The sequence below is a fragment of the Acanthochromis polyacanthus genome, chromosome 12, assembly GCF_021347895.1.
Source record: "Acanthochromis polyacanthus isolate Apoly-LR-REF ecotype Palm Island chromosome 12, KAUST_Apoly_ChrSc, whole genome shotgun sequence".
NCBI lineage: Eukaryota > Metazoa > Chordata > Actinopteri > Pomacentridae > Acanthochromis > Acanthochromis polyacanthus.
Window position 1 is genome coordinate 16,271,433 of NC_067124.1, and position 11,483 is coordinate 16,282,915.

Below are 11,483 nucleotides of genomic sequence, written 5' to 3' on the forward strand. Positions count from 1 at the left end.
CCAACTAAATGCTGCACATTTTACACATGTGCAGCCTGTTATTCTGCAGAAGGAACACATTTTAGGCAATTAGACATGCATAACTTAAGCTTTGTGACAAGCTGAGCTCAGGCTGAAGCTTCATGTGGTCAACTGCAGCTGCTGAGAATAGCTTTTCGTTCTAAATTCTTGGCTTTTGATGTGTTTTCTGACTATATCCAGGGGGGTTATGTGACAAAAGGTACAGAAAATCTTTCACATAAGCAGGCATATGCAGCAGGAAAGATCATTCACTCCTTCCATCCTATATTTATAATGGTATTTTATGCTCTTAAAGAATCACATGAACCTGAATATTCTAGTAATTTAAGGAAATTTCTGATGATGCACATCATAAGATGATCTGAGGCGCAGGTTAATCAATGCGACTCCGTGTTGTTTGCACGACAAGCGGCTTATTCTGTTTACTACAAGTGACACTGGGCTATTTTCTGTTTTCTCCCAGTAACATCATGGATTCAGGTTATACATAATGCATTTGATTCTTAACCCCTTAAGCCACAAATCAATTTTACATCGCTGTTTGAACAGATGAGTGGAGCTTTTCATGTGGTTTCATGTGGTTTCCTCCTGATATTCCTCCTGAGCAACACAGTTTAAAGAACCAGATCTATCGTAGTTTTGTAGACTGAGAGCGAGGTCATGCCATATGGTCATAAAATCATCGATATGAGACATCCAGGTCCCAGGTCAGCATCCCCTGCTAAGATGCAGTCTGAATGTATGATGTTGACTTAGGCCTTATGGGGGCTTTATGTGAAAACTTATTAAATATATATCACAGTGGGGTTAAAATAATCTCATTGATTGTCTGTGTCTGAGTCTATATAAAGGCATCTATGTTTTAGATCTACAGGGGAGTCGTCAACTTCCCAAATGCTTTTTTTTTATTGAATAGAGTCTATAGGCTCCCCCTTATTATAATAAGGGGGAGCCTGACATGAAGCTCTTTCAAGATCGGGCCTGACTACTGTAACTGGGAATAAGTGTGCTCCAGTCAGATTTCTAAAAGGTTTGCAGACTATGTGTGGACCATTTACTCTCAATGCATAAGATGCTGTGCGACAAAAGTCAGAAGTATGTGCAGTTGTGGACTTCATGTAATATTTTGAGAACCAAGAACTTTCTCAGCAAGATTTTACTAACTTATCACTAAAGAATGAACTCTAGTTTATTGCTTTTCTTTGAAGAAGTGTGCATGTGGACGTTGTTTGGGAACATGCTGCCATAGAAGTGAACAGGATTTCAACAAAGTAGACCCTTTTTATCAGTTATTGCAAGTGTTTTGGGAACCAACCCACACATTTGCTATCAACAGTCAGCGTTTTCCACAACTAAACTATGTGTTGCAGCTAAAAAAAAGTTGAAGAAAATGCTTTCAGTGACCTATATGTTGCTTTAAATTGTAATTTTATGTGTTTTTTGAAAAGCAGTGCCAAAAGTCCCATGCTTAAAGTAATATTGATCAAAATACAGTGTTGGTAATGAGCTGATTTTACATCATTTCTTCCTTATTTGTGGACCAAACATGTTCCATTTTGGCTCCAAGAGGGAAACAATACACTGAAGAATCAAGAAGAGAGTTGTAGAGTTTCAGTTCCAGCTGATATTTATTTCCTTCCTTGAAAAAGTTCTGTACACAAGTTTGTATCAACAATCTGACAGGCAGTGAATGGACACAATTTAGCTGGCATGAGTTCCCCGTCCTCTCTCTGGGTCTCAGAAAAAGGGGGGTTTCTTTTGTTTATGGCATGATTAGAGACAATAAATGATAATTCTACACAGCATATTGCACAGGATGGATGAAAAATAAAGTTAATATATTTAAAAATGCTTTCATATATATATAAAAAACAGTCTGAACTGACCACCTTAAATGTAAGTAAGGATGTGTAAAAGATAGCAGTTCTAGACATTGCCTGTCCTCAATAGCAACAACGTACATAAACACACAATCTTTTTGCTTTATGATACAGTCAAATATACAAAGATCGAGTTCACGTTTCATCGTTTTTGCTCATTTTTTCATTTTTTTCTGAAAAACACAACAGCTAGTAACCTGAATCTGAAATACAAATGCTATTCACCATGCCATAAAGATACTAAAACAATTATTAGCTAATAGTTAGCCGACAAGTAGAAAAGATTATATATTCAAATACAATGAGAAACGCAGTACAAGTAGGTGTTGCGGAACTCAAGTCAGAAATTTGAATATGCTTGATGTTGTCATCCTTTTGCTGTTTGCTTTGCTGCTGTGTTGAGAACCTGTTGGATCCAGTGGCTGATTGGCAAATGTGACATCAGTTAATGAAAACATCAAGAAATACGTCAAATTTAAAGCTACAATCTCCTCATTGTTGTCATAGGCAAGATATCTGACAGGAAATGCAAAAACAAACAAACAAAAAAAAACAAGTGGCTGCTGGAGACAGTGATGCTGCTGCTTAACCCACGTGGTGCACAGGAACAGCCCCTGGAAATAAAGCCTCCTGTGTCTTTAAGAAGCCTGCAGTCTGGCACTGTAAACGTAGAAGGTAGGCTGATACAAGACTGGTGCTGCTTTCAAGTGCTGTCGGGAAAAATGCAAATCGCAGTCTGTTGTTACTCCAGCACTGCCAATATTCAGGGAGATTCGGGGGGGGGGGGGGTTGGGTGTCAGATAAGAGTTACAAGTATTTGCTGGTAGAAGTGACACAAGGTTTGGCTATTTTGGTGACTTAAAACACGAATTGCACACCTGGTTCATATTCTGCTCTGTCTCTAAAAGTACAAAGTTTGGTGCCTCTAACTGCTAAAAATCAAACAACAGGCACCACAGTGTTCATAAGGTCTGTTCTGCTGTCTGCCCCTGCAAAAGCATTTCAACAGTCAGCAGAAACTCAGAAATACGAGCTTGTCATGAGCACTTGAAGGCAGCATGAAAACCAGCCTGCCGGGGTATTAAAAATTAGGAAATCCAATACAGCTGTATTAGTAGGCTACACACACCGATTGTTGACTCCCCCATTTTTCTATATAGATTTGTACAAAAATACACTGAGAAAATAATCAAACTGTTTCCTCTCTTTTAAGTGTCCAAAAGTGTGTACATTTAAATATAAAAAAGAAATCAAAAAAGTTGTGTGTTTTTAAAACTCTAGCCCTTCGCCTGAGAAGGAAATGTGACAGACATACTGACAAACAACCGTGTTAGAAAAAGAAATGGACTAGATCGTGTGTACAAGAAACAAAAACGAAAATTAAAAAAAAGTGATAAAGTTAAAAATGCTTGGCCCAGTATATAAATACAACATCCCATATAAAATGGCATCTGAATACATGTACAAAAACAAAGCTCAGAGGATGAAAAACAACAAAAACAAAACAAAAAAAATCGGTGAGGATTTCTCTATAGCTATCATCTGAAATTAAAGAATTTTGGTCCTGAATCAGAGAACACGTGTATAAAGTTCAGCACAGATTTGAAGTTGCGTTTGAGTCCTGAAGTCTGAAAAATTACGACAGCTGGTGATTATTTCAATGTCCTTTTTTTCTTAAAGAGAAGAACCGAAGCGAGCGCCACCTATCCATTTAAATAACCCTAATACTAGTTGAACTGCTCGACAGTCTCACAGAAAATCTCAGCACAAGATAGGAAACAAAGTAGGCTATCATGCTTAACAGGTTTTTTGCTTTTGAGAAAAATATCCGACTTTAAAAAACAAAAACATCAACCCACCTCGGTCTCATTTTAAAAATCCCTCTCGGTGACACACCACAATAAAAACGTCGCACGGCAGTCAGTCCTATTTCTGTACCTTTTAGTGGTGAAGTTCACTTGGCGATTGGTAAAAAGTTGTGAAATGTCCCTTTTTTTCAAATTCAGCAACAACATTGATTAAGTGAACGGCGGACCGCGTAACGTGCAAATCAATCACAGTAAAGTTCAAACAGTCCAGGACTGAGTCAGTCTGCTCCTCCTCTGGTTCCTCCACCGGTACCGAGTCCCACGGTCCACTCATCCGAAGAAAAGGACAAAAAGCAAGTTATTCGCTTTAAAGTTGAGCTTTCCAAGGACTCGCAGCTCTTGCCTCTAGAGGCAGGAAGGGACGGGGACTAGTTTAGTGGCTTTTTACTAGTCTGCTGTAGTCATAACAAACTATTGCGCCCACACTCGCAGGAACCCCTGTTTCTGTTTGTGGTCAGATTTTTACGTGCAGGAATTGTTACCTGTCGTCTGTCGCCCGTTTGCCTCCTCAGTACGTGAACACCAGGTTGGAGATAGTGGACTCCAGCCAGTCCCCGGAGATCATCTCGCTGACTTCGGGCGTGCAGTAGTCGGGGAACTCGAAGTGGGACCCCCCGGAGCCGGACTCAAAGTTCAAATCCCAGTCCCTGTCCAGCACCGAGGAGCCGAAGCTGCCCAGAGACATGCTGTCAAAGCTGGGGCTCGGGTTGATGTCGAGCAGGTCGTCCTCGAACTCTTCATCCTCCGAGGAAGAGGAGGAGGACGAGTGGGACGAGGCGGAGGAGTGGGAGCCGGAGGGAGTGGGCGAGGAAGTCCGCCGGCTGCTGTACGTGTGGCCGCCATGGCGCTCCGAAGACGCGCTCAGGCTGCCGCTGCTGCCCGGGGAGTCTGCGCCCTCCTCCCGGCCGCTGGACGCGTCCTCGTACAGGCTCAGTGGGTCGCTGGAGTCCGCCGAGCTGCTGAGCGTGGGGCTGGCCGGGACCACGACGGAGGAAGCCGGGCTGACGCTCAGGCTTGCCCCGCTGCTGCCGAAGACGTAGACCCGCTTGGGCTTCTTGCCGTCCGGTATCTGCTTGGCTGAGGAGACGGATTTGGACTTGTACAGGGAGTTGTGGTGGTGCTCTGACGGGTGCTCAGAGGCAAACAGTGATGCTTTGGTGCTACTGCTCCCGAAAAGTGATTTGTGGGGTTTGCTGCTGCTGCTGGTAGATTTGGATCCATTCTTCCTCGAAGATGAGGATGTCTTGGTGCTGGTGTTGTTCGAGCTACTGCTAAGTTTGTCTCCCTTGTCTCCGCTGCTGCCCGGCTTGGATGCGCTGGATTTTACCTTCTTTCTGGGCCGGTACTTGTAGTCGGGATAGTCCGCCATGTGCTTGAGCCTGAGCCGCTCCGCCTCTCTGATGAAGGGAATCTTGTCGCTGTCTCTGAGCAGCTTCCACCGCTTCCCCAGCCGCTTGGAGATCTCAGCGTTGTGCATGTCGGGGGACTGCTCCATGATCTTTCTCCTCTCGATCTGCGACCAAACCATAAACGCGTTCATGGGTCTCTTGATGTGACCGCTCGGAGTTTTACACCACGCCGGGTTGTCTCCCAACTTGTCGCCGGCGGTCGAGGAGGCTGTGGAGCCCGGGGAGAGAGGCGAGGCGGCCGGGTCCAGGTCCATGCACGCCCCGGAGTCGGAGCTCGAATCCCCGGCGAAGAAGGACAGCGCCTCAGCGGTGCTCTCTGTGTGGCTCATTTTCTGCACCATGCTGCCCGCTTCTGCACACAGAGGGAGAGGGCTGTACTGGTTCTTTCTCTCCCTCTCTCCGTGGTCCTCTGATTCACTTTAAAGCAAACTCAGCTCTTTTCTCCCCCTCTTCACAGTCTGAGCTGAGAGGAGAGAGAAAAAACAGTGCAAGAAATAATTCACTCCTGAGATGCGCAGGAAACTCGGAAACACTTCAGTCCAGAGGAGCCTCAAACGGTTGGATGCGTAAAAAAGTTTAATCTCCAGCTTCTGTTGGAGTTGAAACAGCTCGTTCGGTGCAGCCCACTGCCCACTGTTCCCCCTTGGATGGCTCTCAGTCTCTTCCTTCTGTGTTATAAAATCAGTTCAGTGAAACAGTCTACACAGCTGAGACGGGGCGCCACTCTCTGCGTTTTGGGGCACTTGCAAAGGACTCCCAGAGTGTGTAAGGTAAGTGTTTTTCTCTGCATCAGCTCTCCTAGAAACAAAAGCCATGCATGCTGGGGAAGGAAAAAAGCAGCTAGAGCGAGTTACACTGTCCGCCTCCCATCTGCAGACCTACAGTCGCGTTTTAACCAGCCCTCCAGACCCGGCCCCCCTCGCCTGCATTTATCCCTTCCCGTGATACAACGGCGATAAAAATCCACCAATGGCACGCTGTCGCTACCCTGCCTTTGCGCCAAAATCACGCCCCCTCGCATCTGATTGGTCCAAAATGGAATCTAATAATAATCAGCGCGTGCAATGAGGAGCCTCGTGTCTGACCTCATTCCAGAATACAACAAGAAACTTAAATTTTTTTTAAAGAGACACTGGCTTATGTTATGAACCCCCCTTCCTACTCTCTCACCCGCAGCCCATGTGTGGACCATTAACATGCAGCTATATGGGAAAACTGAGTATACTTTTGCCATATGGCAATTTAAACACGTACAGTTTCCCACTGTGCCAGATTAAAAAAGAAATATGCTCTGTTATATCAGCCTCCTTTGCAGTGGGGATGTTGTGAATGGTGCGCAAAAACAGGACCTGGAGGCAGCGCAGTGCAGCTGGTGGAGGCGCACACCGTGTATGATAATAAAGACACACATAGTGTTTATATTAAAAATACATTTGAATAAGGGGATCATTCTCTTAATTTCTAAAACTGAGCCTTGGGTTAATAGGTGGCTGTTTGCATACAGGTGGTCACTGCTCATCATGATGTTAAACAAGACCACGTTCAACAGTTGAGCTCCTCTTACTGACTGCTGCACAAACAGGGAAATGTCTCTTGGACACCTCATAATCGTTATGCTGGTGTGAGAGAAGACTCCGAGCCAAGCTTCCCCCCCCCCCCCCCCCTTCTCTCTCTCTCTCTCTCTCTCTCTCTCTCTCTCTCTCTCTCCTCTCTCTCTGCGAGGCGGGGTTGGGCGGTCTTTTGTCACATAACACACATCGAACCAACCCCTCTCCAGCACAGCAGACAGGGGAGAAGAGAAGGGGAGCGAAGATCTGTGTGTGCAAACTGCCTACACATCCGCACACCCCGAAACTGACATTGAGTGCAGTTTTGTGTGAGCTGTGAGACAAACAAGACCGGGTGGCACAAGGACGCACGGCACTGCGCTCTGTGCGCAAAAGTACTTTTATGCACGGAGGTAAATATACCCACATGAATGTAAAAGTTGTATACAAAGACAGATAACGAATAAGGACCAATGAAATATTTCATTTTTGCCTAATATCTTATCATAGACACTTTCAAACCCATTGGCATCATTTCCAAAATTACATTTTCTTAGTGTTGTTTGTCTATTTCTACTGTATTTGATATATTTACCAAAATACAGAAAGTATTAATGATTACAGAGTTGTATGTTCTCGGAATGCATCCAGTAAACACAATAATTTCTGGTTTCGCCCACTTTTAAATTTGTAACGAGTCAAAAAAAATGAGAGGAACAAGGAGGGTTGAAGGCAGGCTCACAGAAGTGAGCGAACTGGAATGCTGAGTTGGAGCGCCGCTAGATGGCGTCGCAGAGCCGGAGAGAAGGCCGCGTGGCTGAGCTGCAGAGAATTTAGGAGGGTAAAAGAGATCAGGCCGAGCATTGAGAACAGTTACCAGGGGTGAATTACATAATGTCTCTGTGCGACAGGGAGGCATCCGAGCGATGCTGTTGTTCAGTGAGTGTGTGTGTGTGTTACAGCAAGGTATACCAGACCACAGAGAGGTAGAACAGGCTGCGAAATTTATGGTAAATTAAAGCAATTTAGTGGTTAGTAGAGAAAAAAAAAATCAGTTCGGCTTGTAATCAGTCACCACTTTAATGATTCCAGCTTCCAGGGGAGCACGAGTCTGCACATTAAAAAATACCGTCAAAAATATGGAATGAATTGAAAATGAAAGAAGTGTGTGTGTGTGTGTGTGTGTGTGTGTGTGTGTGTGTGTGTGTGTGTGTGTGTGTGTGTGTGTGTGTGTGTGTGTGTGATAGAGATGGTCAGATGTTCTGTGCCTTAATGAAAGGAGAGTCAGAGGTGATTTGGACCACCGCTGGGAAATTAGTATGAAAGTAAAGTCACCAACGTTGCTGGATGCATTTCACTGAGTACAATTATATTCAGTATGGCCTCATATCTGCGGTGCATCCAAGTAAAGCAACGGGTAATTGGGCTCCAATTTGTGTGTTCATGGAGCAGAACTGCAGTGGAAATAAGAGTGTTAACTCATAAACTCACACTGCTGCACAATGCCATTTTAATAAGAAAATGAAGGAAAACATTATAGCATATAAGCCTATACGCTATAGAAGAGGTTCTGCTTTGGTGGATGACTTAACCTGAGAGTGCATTAAAATATACACTGAGGCTTCTTTTACAAGTATAAATGCAAATACTCTTCCCTGTGGGGATGTGTTAAGGTCAGTATGAACTTACTGATGACTAATGTTTTCCAAATTTTAGGTAACAATACGTCTTCCTTGGCAACTCTCTGCACCTGGAGGGACAGCTGGTGGCTTTTCAAGATAACACCTCATTCAGTACCTTGAGCAGGTGTCTTCTATTCTATTCTATTCTATTCTATTCTATTCTATTCTATTCTATTCTATTCTATTCTTAATCCCGAGGATAAATAAGACCTTTCACCCAGTTTTGGCTTCATGGTTAACTTGAATACACGCGTCTTTTTCTTGGCACACTTATCTGACTCGCTTTCTCTCTCTCTCTCCCTCCCTGTTCCCTCTCTCACTCACTCTCATTATTATGCCACACACACACACACACACACACACACACACACACACACACACACACACACACACACACACACACACACACACACACACACACACACACACACACACGTGCACACACGCACACATGACCTGAAAGGATAAGTAGCGCATTCAAACTTTCCTCTCGCTTTCTTCCCTCTCTCTCTTTTACTGCCATTGTTCCAGTGAGGTGCAGCTGCCACGCGAGTTGGAGTGGGTCGCGTGCCAACCCTAATCTCAACAGGTGTTCTTTTTGTGCCCCACCTCCACCCCCAACTTTCTTTTGTCTGTCCTCACTCTTTGCTTCTCACTCTCGCTGTCTCTCAACTCCCCTCTTCACTTTCCCAACCACTGTGCTAGCTCTCTCGCCCTCCCGAAACTGAATTTACTTCATTAGAAAGACCATAATTAAGTTCACTTAATTAGGCTTTGCAATCAAAGAATCAAAGTGTAAGGAAACAAGTTAACAAATGGGCACATTATTGCACTATATATGCACATATACACCCAGTAATACAGCTATGCTAAGAAAACTCAGTCAGGAATTATTAAAACAATGATATGAGATGTAGAGTAGTACATAAACGAAATAGCAATTGTAGAGCTGTAAAGGAAAATAGATCAGATTCAAAGATTCTAGAAGTTCAGTATAGATTGAGATAGTTTTCTGCTGGTATCTAATGTAGTGGTATGACAATGTTAACATTTCTTCAGTTGCAAAACAGATTTGCATGGATCAGGGAGCATGTCAGGCTCTTTGAGTGTGAGTTTTGGTTTGGTGAGGAATTTGGTGCTTCTCTGTTTAAACAGGCGTCCTCCCTCTGAGTTATCTCTCACTGTCTTCCCTCTGAACTCTCTCTTCTGTCATCCCCTCCTCTGCCTCTCAGCTCTCTCTCACTTCACTTTAGGTCAGTTTGTTTTATTGGCATGAATGTTAGATGAAGAATGTTGCCAAAGCAGCCCCATCTCTCTTTCTTTTTGCTCCGCGTCTCCCTCCTAAGATAAATCTGATCTGAGGTCATCTGTTATTCAGAACACCGACACCATATGGTCAGCCACCCACTCAGAGCGCATCCACTCGGTTTCATGAAAACTTAAAATCTTCCCATATTTAAATATTGATGGAGGTGTGTATTGAACAGCTGTCACAAGCCCTGCCTGGAGTTTAGCTGCTCGAACTTTAAATCATATCAGCAGCCGATCCATTACAGAAATATTGATCTTTAATGACAGAATAAGCAAATTAGTGAAAGATCTTTCTTAAAACAATGGGTTACATCCAGACATGAGTGAAAAAATAAGCAATAAAGACAGAAAATATGCTGTTCTATGACAAATACGCTTCTCAAAAATGATGATGATATTTAATGGGAAAGCTAAGCAACGTAATAGACAACCTTAACAAAAACCAACACAATTCTAATAATAATAATCATGATTGTGCTCTGTGTTGTTCATCCCTGCCACGAGTCGACCGTTATTGCAATTAAAAATGCAGTGCTTCAGGCTCTACCTTTGTCAGACCCATTTAAAAAGAAAGAGTTGTGGTATTGAGGATTGAAAGAGAGCAGGTGGGAATGCTCTGTCTGGACGGGTGTCAGCGATGTAAAGAAGATAGAAACATTTTAATTGTTTCAGGATTTTTTTGATGGAAATGAATAAACTCTGCATCCCCATGCATCTCAGAGATGTCGCCATCTCTAACACTCATTATTTTCGGTGCATAAACTGGCAGGTTGTGTGGAATACTAAGCAGTAAGTTACCGCTTTAATTTGCACAAACACATGGAAATCTGCCGGGTCATTTTGCAACAGCATGATGTTGGTTGCGCAAGAGTTAATCAAGATAACCAGTGGATTTGATGTGTTTAATAACGCCCTGACAATGCGTGGCAGTCAAATTAGACCCTGCAAATGGACCACATACCTGCCTCCTCCAGTACCTGGAAAATGATTTAATCAGTGGAATGAGAGAGCCTTTATGTACGAAAGCGAAATGGATTTGAGATTCAGATAACTGGAACGTAAAAAACGGAGAACTGGGACTTTTCTTAAAACAGCATGGGTCCATGTGTATGCAAAAAAAAAAAACAGCTTGGCAGAAACATCAAAATTACAGTGAGCCGCTAGATGACTCCCTATTGCTCCTCTTCATCCATTGTGGCAGATATTTCAAACTCGGCAAGAAAACACAACTTTTTGCAAATTTTACTGGCTCACTTGTCAGAGTCGACACAGTGTATAAGTAAACCAGAGCGCACACAATGAAGCTCTTTGATTTATTATATTTTTACAGTCTTCAAAGTCCGTGTTCCCTGCAAAGTCTTTTACAACCCTGTAACAGACAGATGGCTGGTTACTGTATATGTGAAATGTATTTATTCAGTCATATTTCTCAAGCTTTGTTTGAACAGGTGTCTTCAGGCACAGAAACAGACAAAGATGCAGACACAAACACACACACACAAGAACACACACACACTCTGTCTCAGCAGCAAAGTCTTATCTTATCCAGAAAGAGCAGCTGCAAAGTATGACCCTAGCTTAGCTGTTAATGATTGGTGGTGTGTGACTCGGACTGTGTGTGTGTGTGTGTGTGTCTGTGTGTATATGTACTTATTTTACCTCACAATCCCTCCTTTTCGCAACTGACAAGAGCTCATTATTAGTGGCCAAGCTTTGATTTGTGAAGTTCAGCAGGTGAATTTGAACATCTGTCGCATTTCAAGGT

The 11,483-nt window shown here is 43.4% G+C and overlaps 1 protein-coding gene across 1 annotated transcript; it reads right to left on the reverse strand.

Moving 5' to 3' along the window:
* Positions 1-1,630: 1,630 nt before the first annotated feature.
* sox4b (SRY-box transcription factor 4b) lies at positions 1,631-6,095 on the reverse strand. The gene has a single exon (XM_022193048.2). It carries the CDS (start codon positions 5,517-5,519, stop codon positions 4,278-4,280), a length of 1,242 nt encoding a protein of 413 aa, XP_022048740.1. The 5' UTR covers positions 5,520-6,095; the 3' UTR covers positions 1,631-4,277.
* Positions 6,096-11,483: the final 5,388 nt, after the last annotated feature.